General features: G+C 40.1%; 2 protein-coding genes across 2 annotated transcripts; both read left to right on the top strand.

Moving 5' to 3' along the window:
• Positions 1-2,346: 2,346 nt before the first annotated feature.
• On the top strand, positions 2,347-6,821 carry mreg (melanoregulin). The gene is made up of 5 exons (XM_017429447.3): positions 2,347-2,895; positions 2,997-3,159; positions 3,387-3,477; positions 3,553-3,716; positions 4,873-6,821. The coding sequence occupies exons 1-5, from the start codon at positions 2,801-2,803 to the stop codon at positions 5,071-5,073; spliced, it is 714 nt and encodes a 237-aa protein (XP_017284936.1). The 5' UTR covers positions 2,347-2,800; the 3' UTR covers positions 5,074-6,821.
• A 2,120-nt stretch (positions 6,822-8,941) lies between these two features.
• Positions 8,942-10,455, top strand: LOC108243771 (titin-cap (telethonin)). The gene is made up of 2 exons (XM_017429439.3): positions 8,942-9,212; positions 9,297-10,455. Exons 1-2 carry the CDS (start codon positions 9,064-9,066, stop codon positions 9,685-9,687), a joined length of 540 nt encoding a protein of 179 aa, XP_017284928.1. The 5' UTR covers positions 8,942-9,063; the 3' UTR covers positions 9,688-10,455.
• The last annotated feature ends 3,298 nt before the right edge of the window (positions 10,456-13,753 follow it).

Genomic DNA, 13,753 nt, shown 5'->3' with positions numbered 1-13,753 from the left:
AATTTTCTGATATGATGAATTTGAGATTTTCATTTGTTGTCATTTGTAATCATCAAAATTAAACAAAATAAACATTTGAAATATATGAGTTTGTATGTAATGTATGAATATAATATACAAGTTTCACTTTTTAAATGGAATTACTGAAACCAATCTACTTTTTCCATGATATTCTAATTTTATGACCAGCACCTGTATTTGCAGATTTTTGGGGGAAGTTTAGGAAACTCTTTATTTTGCAAATAGTTTGGGGTGATTTTTTTTCTCCCACTCTTTGTTTCAGTGCTGAACCATCGCAAAACCTTTCTTTTTTATTTTATCAACCATTTTCTTGTAGATTTCCTGCTGTGATAATGATATTTTTTTTCCACTTTCTATTTTTAGCCAAGCTTTAGCTGTTGGGCAAACTGCCTCACAGTTACCTAAAACACTTTGGTGAACAGAGGAGTTTATAGATGATTTAGTGAATGCAAAGTGCCCAAACCATCACTCCTCCACCACCGTGCTTTAAATGCACCAAATCAAATCTGTTTTTAAACTCAAACCTCAGCTTTTGTGGTCAAACTTACTGAGCATCAATTATTCATATAAATTTAATTAACAAAGGAGCCTTTTCTTTCCTGTCGCTCACTAAATAAAACGTCTTCAGAGCCATAAAACATGAACGAACTGTGATCATCAACTGGTGGTTCGAGGGCCAATTCCAGTTTGCTGGGGAGCCTTTTCAGGCCACTAGGTTTGGTGATTCCTGCAAATAAAAGCTTAAAATAAAGATAACACAAACTAATTAAGCAGTATTTGAACACTGCATATAATAAACTATGGATTATTTTATTATACAACAAAAAATCTACAGTAACATTTGATATTTATTAGTATTTTTAGACGTTAGGACAAAAGAAAAGGAAAAATATGGATTTTTTTTTTTCTTTTGGTAAAATGTAAACACTGAAATAGTCGGGCTTATGTCAGCCTTTTCTTTATTTGTAGGAAATTAAATAAGTATTCCACTCTGATATAAGTTAGTAAATATAAAAACTGGACCAGTTTGTTGGATATTTAATTGACTTTTTAAAAATAAGAACAGTCTTTATTTAGGTTTTTATCAAAGGTTAGCTTTTGTTTCCAACTCTTCTTGTCAAACTGACTCGTCAATTTTTACAGAAACTCTTTATTTTCATGACTTTTATTGTGTAATATCTACAAAACTGTACTTCCTGTTTTTCTCCTCAGTAACGTGCCCTAAAGGTTCCCAGAAAAAAAAAAAAACAGTTTTCTGGTGGATTTGAGAGAAAGATCTCACTGTGTGGCTGGAAGCTGGATTAATGAAGTGGCTAACAGGCTGATAAACTTCTCACAAGATCTGATCAAACATGATATCAGAGCTAAAACTAGACTTTTCTGCTGTGGTTCTGAAAATCAGTAAAATTCCAAGTTATTTTTGGTCAAAGCTACAAAGAGCCACATGTGGCCCTGGAACCGCAGTTTGCAGACCTCGGAATTGGCAACATTTCATCTTAGCAATAACTTGTTTTCCTCCATTGCATCTGCAGATTGTTTTAGTTTTGGTAAATAAATGTTGGCACCGTTTAAATGTTTGTCTGAGGCTGTATTTACCAAAGTTAAAGATTATTATGTTCTTACAGGTAAAACTAAAAAAGGATATGGTTACCTGTTGTGACTTTTTGTGCATGTTTTGCATCTCAGAGCAGCAGAAAACAGCACCAACACTCCAGAATAAACTCATTCTGCAGGCTTTTACTGTCATATTCGAGTTTAGATGTGCTTTTCTTGCAGACTTTACGATTCTTTTCTTTCTTGATTGAGTTTGGACTCACTGACCCGTGTTAAAAAGTCTCAGCAGCATCTCCACATGTCGTGTCCTGCACTGCGTCATGAGGGTGTCTGTAAGGAAGGATAACACCATGTGACCGAGGACTCATGCATTGCTGCTGTCCTGTTGCATAAAAGCCACAACGTAACTCTGTAAAATCACTAAACGCTCGAGGCCCGCCCCTCCTGTAGGTACACAATGTTCCCAATCAAAGTAAAACAAGGAAAACGATGGGAAGATATATATATATATTTAGTTAAATCCAGAATTATTCTAAGTCTTCACAGCGGCACACAATAAAATGAATCCTTGAATCAACACAGCCATGGTGGATTTTCTACAGTATGTTTAATTGGAGCCAGTGTTGTAGAGGAGCTGTGTTGTCCTCGAGGCAGAGCACAATGCTCAGGACAAGAGATGAAGCGTCTCACATGATTGTACTGTGACTGTCTTCTGAGGCTATGGGTGTGCGAATATGTGTGTGTGTGTTTTTTTAATATCGATGAGAGCGAAAGCCTCTTTAGAGCCCTTATTGTCCTCCATGTAAGGCTGATAAGAAGCACCAGTCCTCAGGCTGCCATCTGCCCGAGCTTTTCTGTTTCAGACCAGCTTCTTCTGGAGGAAAATCCTTGACCTTGTGTGGAGCGCTGCCAAGATCCTGGAAAATGGGAAGCTGAAACTTCGGCAGAATTCAGCATTTTGTATTCGTTTTACCACTTTTTACCTCTGAAAGTGAGCAAAAAGTGACGTGGACGACGTCAATGGTGGCAGCAGATTTTGCAGATATTTTCTTGGTTTTTTCTAAAACCCATCCTGTGATCTGGATCCGCTCGATAAAAACATTACCGTGAAGCGTCCACAGGGGTCACAGAGGCAGAAGAAGCGGGAAAAGGGCACCATCGCTCAGAGGAGACGAGCAAAGCTTCCATCTGGAGTATCCAGCCTGCTCGGTTCTGTTCCTGTTAGATGGGTTCATCCTTTAAGAGGTTCTGCATGCAGTTGTGCTGCTGCTGCTGCGCCGAAGATGACGACGATGAAGAGGAAAAGCAACCTTTAGTAACGTGAGTTATCAAAACCCATATCGTTGTAGTTAAAATATGATTAACACGCTGCTTCCAAGGCCAAAGAATCCTTCTGTGTGATCATGTTTGTGCCCGTACAGTCCAGACCCTCTGGACTATTTTACCCGTGAAGTCCAGAAGCGGCGAGACGAGGAGACCAACCTGTGGAGTGAACCTGGAGACCCCAGCCACTCGGAGAGGGACGACGACCGGACGCTTTATACATTGCTTCAGGCCAGGAACCAGACCCGGGTTGGGTCCACGGTATAAGAGGGGCAGACAGCGTTAAACTTTGGTTTAGTGAAAAGATGAAAAAAATCAAAACAAATGAGAGGAAAAAATGACAGACAAGACAAACCAAACTGATGCCGAGAGCTGAAATGTACTGCAGCTAATTTACTAATCCTAATTTCTTGAAATATTTGTTTATCAAAGCAAGTTAGAACGTTGTTTTTATGAAAATAAGATAGTTTTGACCTTTTCCTGCGCAGGGTTATCGTCGTCTGAGTGTCGACATCGAGGCCATGAGAGACACACGGAGAGAAGTCAGGGACAAGTGGAAAACAATCCTGGAAAACCTGGGTAAAGATGGAGCCATTACCAAAAAAAAAACACCCTACAGTTTGTTTTTGTTCAGCTTTGTGCTCTTTCCTGCAGGTTTCATGGCCGAGGCAGACTCCCTGCTGACCGTGTCTGCTGGTGCGTCACATGACCGCATGCGTAACGCCGCAGCATCACGGGCCATGCTGCACTCGCTGCACACTGAGACCTCCATCTTCAGAGGCAACGAGCCTCCACCGGAGAGATATCTCTTCATCATAGTGAGCCAAGAAAACGGCCTTAACTCGAAACCAGGGGTGCCAATCTCAGTCAATATTAAAAAAAAGACACAAATTGACCTCAGTTTTTAGATGTAATATGCAAAATTATTCATATACAAAGAATTACCTTCATGGATTGCAGTTAATCTGTACATCTCCAGCTGATTCATTGGTCAAAATGACTATACGCCAATGAATTTATCAATTAAAATGTCAAATTTAGCATGGTAGTAGCTGACAGTCATTCACAAAACATACTTCAAATCAACAACCCACATGAGGTTGTTCATAATGTTATATTTAACCAAAATACCCAAAATAATTCAATCCCTGATCAACATAAGGTTATCCGAGTCTAAAACTGGCACGAGAGGCAGCGGGTGATATGCATTCCTTCAAGTAATGCTAGGCCTTTAATTCCTTGTGCCTTTCATTTTTCATTTATTTTATGAAAAGCTCCCAACATTCGACTTCGAATTGAGAACAAAATACAGGAAAAAAGACTTTTTTGGATGTTCTTTGTTGCTCTTTTCCCATCAAGATCAAAGATTATTGAAAATTTGAAAAACACAGACTTTATTTTCATGGTTTTAAGCAAAATGAGACTCAGGCTGTCAAAGATTGACGAGCCACTTCTAAAACTTAATAAAATATTAACGAGGACGTTTGTCTCGCTTGTCCCTGTATGTCCTTGTGATGGACTTGTAACCTGTCCAGGGTGTCCCCTGCCTGCATATAGGCACCAGATCCCTGCAATCCAGAAAGGTGAAGCGGGTAAAGAAAACGGATGGATGGATGGTAACAAGGACCAGATCTGGCCCGCGGACCTCGAGTTTGACACGTGCTCATCGCTCATGTTATAGATTAATGGAATTTGTGTCACATGGAGTTGATTTTACAGACTGAAATCACAAGAGAAAGAAACATTTCAGGCTTCTGTTATGATCAAACTTGATATAGATTAGATAAAACGGCAGATTGCAGAAGATTTCATGCTTAAACAAAACCTCAAAGTAAAATCTGGGGAAAAAAGGGTTTCAGTCACACAATGTTCACTTAGTGTTTGATAACAAGTTAGATAAAAAGAAGTTCTTTAAAACTCTGACTGCAGTCGATCACAATCAGTCAGTTCTTCTCTTTCTTTTCCTCCGTCCAGGATCGCCTCCTGTACCTGGACATAGCTGAGGATTTCCTGGCGAAGGCGAAGCGCTTCTACCCTCCAGGAGAAGATTCTGATGAGGAGGAGACGCCGGGCCTCGCCATCAACCTGCCGCTGCTGCTGGCCAGAGTCCAGGCCATGAACGGACGGGGCGCCGAAGATCAGGATGAGAGTGATGAGAGAGATGATGAAAACTGAGCCCAAAGATCTGCAGGCTGCAGTAACGAGAGACAGACAGCAGGGGGCAGTAGTCATTAACCCTGAATTCCTTTAGGCGGCTTTTTCCCCCCTCAGTTTTAGTTTTAATGAAGCAATTAGGCTGAACAGCTTCTCCTTTCTCAATCAAACTGCACAGCTTGAGTCTTTCTTGTGTTTTCTTCCTTACAAAATTAAAAATATATATATTTTTGAGATTTTTAGTGGACAGTAAAGATGGCTTTGGAGAAAGTTTGTCCTATATGATCATAAGCACTGCAGATCTAATTTGTCCTAATTAGTTTTACATTCCCATATGTTTCTAAGATCAATACTTTTAATGTTTTAAAGTCTGCATTTGGCTTCAAACTTAGTTGGAAAATAGTGAATAGTAATGTTACTGTTACCGCATGTTGTAGTTTAAACTGGTTAAGAGATGACTTTCAGAGGATATATGTAAGTGTGTGGGGGTGGTTTTCATTTTGAGCAATCTTTTTAAAAAAAAAAGGTGAAAAGTTTCCAAATGAATGTGTGAGTCTGCGTATGTGTTCAGGTTGAAATAAATTTTCTGCCTAAAGCAGCGGCTTTGTGCAGTGTCACATGTTGATAGTTTCCAGTCGCTCTAAATTTAGATTGTTGACTTAAAGAATAATAAGTTTGCACATCTTCAAGCAGCCTGTAGCAATTACAGCCGGATAGTAGGGTTTTTTCCAGCCCCCTCACATGGCCCATCGGTTGGGTATTTCTGGATGGTTCTGTTCTTCTCACCTGCTGCCGGCTGTCCGGCGTCTGACCGCCCCCCCGGGGCTTGACCAGGCCTTGCAGCATGCATGGTGATGATGGTGTTTTGGCGTTCAGCTGCGTGTTGTTGTTGTTACATAAGAGTGAAGGCACATGTTGGAGCGGAGCGCCAGCCTGACATGAAGCACTAAGTGTGTGCAGGAATCAGCAGGAAGTTAACTTTCCTCAGAGACATCTTTGTGTCAGGGTGTCCTGTGTAGGAGGCGCCTCGCTGTCCTCCCAAAACTCTTTCCCCTGTCACAACAAAATCAAACATGCTTTCACAATGCTTTACCCCGGCCCGAGCTCTTTCCTGTCAGTGACGGCTCATTTAAATGTCACTTTGCAGCAGCTGTGGCAGCATTGTTACACAACACAAAGCTCCTCCTCGCTGAGCCCAGGCTGAGGAGGCTGAGGAGGCTGAAAGGACGAGGATGAGGGGTGTCTTCATCTTTGCTCACCTTTACACACACTTCACACCCCTGCAGTCATCAGTGCAGGATGACTCACACCTAAACAGCTTCGAGGTGAAGGCCATCAAGCTCAAATTGGACGAGTAACTACTGGGATTTTGGAGAATTTATTTGGACTAAAACAGTGATTTTCAACTGGTGGGTCACAGACTTGTTTTTAGTTAGTCCTGATCAAAAAAAAGTTCAACATTCTTCTTATTATGTCAGCCTTATGAATAATTTTAATAAAACATTGTTTGTTGCATATTCAGTGGATGGGTATATTTCATGTTTGTGTGTGAAAAGATTTGAGCTAGCTTAACTTTTTATATTCATTACAAGACTTTATTTTGAAATCTATTGAGCTATTGGAAACATTCATCTGAAAATAAACAGTAAACCCAGTTCTAACCCATTCTGTCCGCTGTCGTACTAAAACAGACCTCCGTGGTGACATTATAGTGTTGCTAACCCTCTGTGCTGCTTTTGGTTCTCTAATAAAACTAATGCTTGAACTAACACAGCTCATGCGTGTTTCAGTCGCCTGTTATTGTTGCCCTTTTCACAGGATATTTATAAACGGTGCTGACAGACGGATCAGAAGGAGCTGGTGGAGCGTCAGGTGAAAGGGGGCAAAGGTCTCCAGGGTCACGGGAGGCTTCATAACAGCTGTAAAGGACACTTTGTAACCCCTTTAATTTAAGACGTCCCACTGGTGAGAGCCTGAAGCTGAAAGTGGTAGTTTTCCACGCAGGGTTGCTGTGTCAGCACAAACAACAAAGCTAAGAGTGCTGTGATTTGACTGATGCAAAACATTCACTGAAAATAGTGCTGATGAAACTCAAAATGTTGGCAACATTCTTGAAATCATCCCGATAAAAGCTTATATTTTCTTATTCACAAGGGTCATATGTAGTAATCCATTTCAGTAAAACTTTTAGCCCCAGAAAGTTTTATATCACTTGCTGTTTTGTAATCTAACTACTTTGTGCTATTGTAAAGGTTCACATGTCAAAACACCCCTCATGTGATGGTTGCTTTTAGTTTAGTTTTTGCAAATTTTTTATACTTTTCAAAAAATTTGATGTTATTTACAAACAATTTCCCCATAGAAATCCATTAAGATCTGTTCAATTTCCTCAAAACTACTTTAACTTACTTCTTATGCTATTTCTAATTTTTACTTACTGTTTTGTTACTTTTAGCTTTTAGCTCATGTTTGGCTTCTTCTAGCTTAAATAACTCAGTTTCAGCTTCTTTAGCAAATTTCAGCAAATTAATTCAGCACTATATGACATCTAACTTGAAGTCTCTAAATGTTTTTGTGCTGTTGTTACTAAATTTAGACCAGGTTGGGACAAAAACATTCTGTTTTATTTCACTCTTATTTATGAGCCTCTGACAATAAATAAATAATCCAAAGTGACACAAAGTTATTATTTCTTTCCTTTCTTATATCAGACTCAGCAACCCAAAATGAACTTTTGGACCAAATCAGATTATTAGCTTTTGTGACCAAAAAAAATAAAAAATCATTCATTTATTCAAAATGCTTCATCTGGAAAATAAAGGCTGAGAAACAAGCGTGTTTTATTTCACTTCTAGGCAGAAATACGTAAAATTCTTTCAATCGCTGTCAAAATAAAAGCTGATGTAAACATAGAAGCAGCTTGCTCAGAGAGTTGCCGGGTTTCTGAAATGACAAACACGTTACGAAGACCCCAGGGATGCCTTTTCTCCTTTTTCTCTGTGCGGCAGTATTTCTGCACCACGCAGAGTCAACATGTTGATAAGTTGCTAAGAAACAGGTGAAATATCGCCTTGCTTGGCAGGTGGGGAAAAAAAATAACCCTAAACCGCTGCTTGAAACACTCAATACGTTTGAAGTCAACGAAAACGAATGGCAGCGATTTAAAAGTGTGATAATACGGTGAAAAACGAGCACGGTTCGGATTGTTACGACTTGACGGATCAATTGTTTGTCTTATTATGATCCTGCTTTATGCTGGGAGTGTGGTAAGTGATATTGGCTGTGTGATGATATCAGTACCCCATGTAGATGAATGAGTCAGACACAAGGCCTGGTAGTAACTCCATACCAGCAGATGACTGTCAGAGGTGAGTGTGAGAGCGTGTTTTACAGTCTGTAACCCGAGTTCATAACAACTTGGTGCTCTGTCACTGAGGCAATGAATCAGACGGGGACATCTAATTATGAGGTCCAGTTGTTCCATAAACTGTATGAAATGTACTATTATAAAAATAAATAATCAAAACATGTTGTTTGACTGGAATGTCCTTTAACAATCAGCTGCTTTCACATGTAAAAGCAAATCTTACAGGGTCCCTCCTCTAAGACTGAACCTGTTATTTGTTTAAAAGTTTATTTAGTTTTACTTATAGAGTCTGCGTTTATAAATGTGGTGGAAAGTGTTGGGCTGAGTGATAATGAAGCTGATTGGCCGTAAACCCAAGAATCAAGAGGATTTTCAGCCCAAATACCCTTCAAATCCTCCTCAGCTTGGTTTCCAGCTGTCCTGGAGTGATCCATGCAGGAGCGAGTGTCAGATGCCAATACACACTGAAATGACAACACGGATCAGGAATAGAAACAGGGCGTCTATAAAAGCCGCGGACGGACCGGAGCTCAGGCAGAGACAGAGGATCCATCCAGCTGCAGCTGAAGCATCCAACAGACGACACTTCTCGAACACTAAACCGGTTCTCAGGTCCCGGAGAGGGCGATAAATCTGACTGAAAGATGCCTGTCTGTAGCATGCTGGAGAAGAGTAACGGTGTGGTGGTGGGAGCAGAGCTGACCTGCAGCGTCCGGGAGGAGAACAAGGCCAAGAAGGAGAGCTACAACGCTGAGTGGAACAGTGTTAGCCTGAAGACTCAACCTCAAGACAGGTAAGACGGGTTCTGCTTTAAAGATTAGAATCTAAGAAGACGCTGCTAAAATTTCTAACTTGAACGTCTTCCTGCTGTCCTCAGACAGACCATGAGCATGAACGATGACTCCCGTAGAGAGACCCTGTCCCGGCAGTGGCAGTGCCGCTCCCTGATCCAGACCTGCCCCTCTGGGGTCTTCAGGGTGGGCACCGTGGAAAGAGGGGTGAGGGAGCACCAGCTGCTGCCCAAGAGAATCACCCTCCCTCTTCCCATCTTCACCCCCTCAGAGCTGGGCGTCCGGCTCGGGCGCGGAGCCCCCCACACGGAGCTGGACCTGCAGCCCTTCCCCACGCCAGACGGAGTCTGTCCCAGCAAGAGGTCCGTGGACGAGATCACCAGAGACCTGCCGCCCATCAAGCCCGTCCTCATGGAGTTCGCCAAAGCGCCCAAAATTCTGGGTCGCTCCATGTCACAGGAAGCCCAGAGAGGCTGAAAGGAAGAGGAGCCAGGGAGAGAAAAGGAGGCTAATCGATGGGAAAGAATGGTCAGAACGCAGAAATGTCAAGGTGTACATATGTAGACTCAGCTCTAGTGACATTTAGCTGAAATCTAGAACTTTAGCATCAATAAGGTGTCACGTTTTAATACATTTCATGTATTTATAAGAAGGGTTCATTGTGACAGAGAAGGGGGGTGTTTCAGCTGACATCTCATTGGGACGTTTGCACTGATGCACTTTTGTTTTGAAAAGTGCCAAATTAAAGAAAGGATTAACAGGTTACGTTTTTGAGATACGGCGACAGATGCGTGAAACAGAGATGTTTAAATGCGAACAAAGGGATGGAGAGAGGTGGAGGAAGGTCAGGGGACGTGTGAGGTGAAGAGGAGGAACATAATGTTGGATTTGGTTCCCCTCCAGGAGCTCCTGCCAGCTTCTGATCTGTGTGGAGAGAACAGAATGCGCTGGCATGGTCACACACTGTTGATGTACATAGGTGTGTGTGTGTGTGTGTGTGTGTGTGTGTGTGTGTGTGTGTGTGTGTGTGTGTGTGTGTGTGTGTGGCAGGCAAAGACCTACACCAACCCAGAACAACAAACACTCGTTTTACTATACATTTACTGATTGCTAGATGGACAGGAGCTCATATTTAAGAGTCAAACACTGTTAGGACTGCAGGCATGTGAATGGATTTAAAATGTGTGTCATGATATTTATTTTCTTAGAAATGTGTTATTTTTACAAATAAAAGTTTAAACACTCGTCTGTTCTCAGTCTACAGGTTGATCACTGGATAATAAACCTTTTGTTGACTGACATTTTGCAGGTTTAAGCGAGTAAATAAGACATAAAAATCATTGGATTCAGCCGAGTGCTTTGTTTACATTGAGCGTGGACCCTCATTTCAGAAATGTGAATCATTTATATCTGAAATAACTAATGGAGTAAACTCTTTTAAACTCCACCATTTGCTACAGATCAGGAGAACTTTTTTTATTGTTTGATTCATAGTTTTAAACTCATATTTTACTCTCTTTTCTTTTATAACTATTGTTTTTGTACCCCAGCAGAGGATATAATCTGTAACAATAGTCTTTACAAAGAAAAAAAATTTATATTTATTTATTTTATTTATTGGAAGCAACACAAGAACAAAACCAGTTCAATAATATTCCCATTTTTAACAATGCCATCACTGTCTGACTCCTAATCCTTTTAGTAATGATTCTCAGCCAGGGGTTACTCGCCATGGGCGTCTTTAATGAGCTACTCTGCTAATTAAAATACTTGTTTTACACAAAGGAGAGGGATAAATAAAAAGCAGAAACATGTAGTGCTTTCCTTGTTTTTTATTCTGATAAAGGAATAGCACATAGCAAAGAAAATGAAATATATTATGTCTGAAAGACGAAAAATTTGAAACTATCATACAAGAAAGGGAAAAAATGGGCATTAGTGGAGGGGGACACCCTGGACAGGCTGCCAGTCCATCACAGGGACACAAAGAGACAAACGAGACAACGTCCATTCATGCACACACCGAGTGACAGTTTTCAGATTGGCCAGCTGACCTTAGAATCCATGTTTTTTGGTCTGTGGGAGAAAAAAAGAGCAGGGCTGAAGTGGAAACTCCACACAGAAAGGCCCCAACAGGGAACCAAACCTCTGGCCTTCTTGCTGTGAGGTGACAGTGCTCCACCATGCAGCTCATCAAACCAAAGAGTATGAAAAAAAAATGCTTTATCTTCTGTAATAACATCATTAAACTGAACCACAATTCAAATTTTTAGGACCACGGAGCACAAATTCCTAAAACAAGACCATCCAGAGAGCCAAACCTTGTGATTTAATCCTTAAAAGGCTCACAATAATGCGCTTGCTACTTTCCTGAAATTAGAGGCGTCCTCGACTCTTGAGTAATACCCTTACTTCACCCGTTTAGATTTTTTAATTTACCCTTTGTGTTGCACATTTTGTATTTGTATTCAACCTGCTAATGAGGAGAGCGGAAACGGACCTACTTAATAACCTCATTTTCTTTCGTAATGAAAAGTTGTTTCTCTCACATGCCGGGTCTTACCTACAGGCCATCGGGTGATCTACGCTGAATTTCAGTTCCTCTTCTAGATATATTTATTTGCCTTTTTAACTTCCTCTGACTCATCTCACTTGTTGTCTCCTTGTGACAGGCGATGTGTGGTTTGATTTGATAATAATAGCTGGGTAAACACCAGAATCGCCCTGGAGACAGCCATATCAGCACACTTCACCCATTGGACCTCTTAATCCTAGTGTTTTATCAGAGACTTGAGCTTGCTGCCTTCACACCCATATCTTCAAAATTCCCCTCCCACACGGCTGCCTCCCGTCCCGGTACTGTCACAGCACAAACTGCAAATGAACCTCCAAACCCTGAAACTATTTTCAGTGGATGCCGGGGAATATTGGAATGAGACGGGATGTTTTATCACAGATGAAATTCTTTCCTTTGCTGCAGCTGTGTCAGCAGCTGGCAAAGCCAACATGTCTGTTGACACATTTCCATTTACTGGAGCTGGACACAAAATAACTCTCTTATTATTGCTGTTCTGAGCGCTTGTAGGGGAACTCATCGAAGTGTATTTCAAGATAAAGTCAGCTGCACAGATGATACTTTGTGTGGTGTTAGACTCAGTGGCATTCAAAGTCACTATGGATACTTATCTAAAACATAAATGCATCTCGCTTGTGGTCAATTTGCCATCTTTTAAGATCTGCTGCTGCCCCCCACTGGACAGTTTAAGCATTGCAGGTTAAAGTATAAATCTGCTTCCAAGGGAGGAAATATATATATATTTTAATGTCAATTAGAAGATAAATTTGGTGAATGCATTAAACAGCATCATCTCTTGTTTTGCTGTTTTTAAGTGGCTGAAGCCAGCATGTTGCTTTGCAGATGATTTCAGCCTCTGCTGCTCCTGCAGTTCTCATCAAGCAAAGACAAAGAAAAACGCTGCTGCAACAACAGAAATATGCATCCATAATATATGCCCCCTGGATTATTTATTTTTTATTCTTTTACTTGGCACAAGTAAGGTTTAATAGTACAAAGAACAACTGTAAATGGGACACAACCCTGAGTGTTATAGTTGTTGTCTGGATTTGCATTTTTAATATTTTTCCTGTTAGAAACCTTTTTTTTTTCCTCCAGTGAAAACATTCTCATAAACTTGAATGAATAAAAAAAATCGAGTCAACAGCTGCAAATTTTAAGGCTTTGGTTTTACGAGTTACGTTTTCTAGTTTGCAAACTTTGTTAGTAGAGATGATTGATTTCATCAAGCAAAAACATTAATAAAAGAGGCTTTTTTTCCTCCAAATCGTTTTACACAAAAGGCTCATAAAAAGTAGGTGCTGGAGAGTTATAACAACAAAAAAGGCTGATTTATACTGGTCTTTATCATTAAGAAATAATCTAATAAAACCTAATGTATCACAGAGAGTCGTGTAATTATGACCCTAATAAAACTGCAGTAAAATCCCCGTCATATAAACATTTGAGCTCTTGTAAGTAAACTTTTTTTATGGTTGAAGATTTTCTCACAGAATTAATCTCTCCTCAGAAAAGAATGAGTCACGCTAAACTAAAATCTCTTATTTGGTTTATTTAATGTTATTTAAAAGCTTGTGTCTGCCTACAGATCTGTCCTAAAATGAAATTAATATGATCACTTATGACTTTATAGTTTTGGAGTAATTAACTTTTTGATTACTGACAACTATTGTTGTTGTGACATGAAATGTGATGTCTGCGCTGCAGTTCGAGTCTTATTGATTCATGCAACTTGTTTTTTCCTTGAGATTTCTTTTGCATTTTGGGTTATTGTTTTAATGTTTTGTGTTTGTATTGTTTCTGCCTCTTGTGTTCACTTCTCCTCTGTTTACAGGTGCTGGTCATAAAATTAGAATATCATGAAAAAGTAGATTGATTTCAGTAATTCCATTTAAAAAGTGAAACTTGTATATTATATTCATACATTACATACAAACTCATATATTTCAAATGTTTATTTCATTTAAT

Source organism: Kryptolebias marmoratus, linkage group LG12 (assembly GCF_001649575.2).
Source record: "Kryptolebias marmoratus isolate JLee-2015 linkage group LG12, ASM164957v2, whole genome shotgun sequence".
NCBI classification, from domain to species: Eukaryota; Metazoa; Chordata; class Actinopteri; order Cyprinodontiformes; family Rivulidae; genus Kryptolebias; species Kryptolebias marmoratus.
Note: the sequence above shows the minus strand (reverse complement) of the source record. Positions and strands in the feature narration are given on the sequence as shown.

Excerpts from the sequence above, each read along its gene's own strand:
- mreg (XM_017429447.3), top strand. The coding sequence starts at position 2,801 with ATGGGTTCATCCTTTAAGAGGTTCTGCATGCAGTTGTGCTGCTGCTGC. Across the intron at positions 2,896-2,996 it reads GAAAAGCAACCTTTAGTAAC|TCCAGACCCTCTGGACTATT; the intron begins GTGAGTTATCAA and ends GTGCCCGTACAG. Across the intron at positions 3,160-3,386 it reads AGACCCGGGTTGGGTCCACG|GGTTATCGTCGTCTGAGTGT; the intron begins GTATAAGAGGGG and ends TTTCCTGCGCAG.
- LOC108243771 (XM_017429439.3), top strand. The coding sequence starts at position 9,064 with ATGCCTGTCTGTAGCATGCTGGAGAAGAGTAACGGTGTGGTGGTGGGA. Across the intron at positions 9,213-9,296 it reads AAGACTCAACCTCAAGACAG|ACAGACCATGAGCATGAACG; the intron begins GTAAGACGGGTT and ends TGCTGTCCTCAG.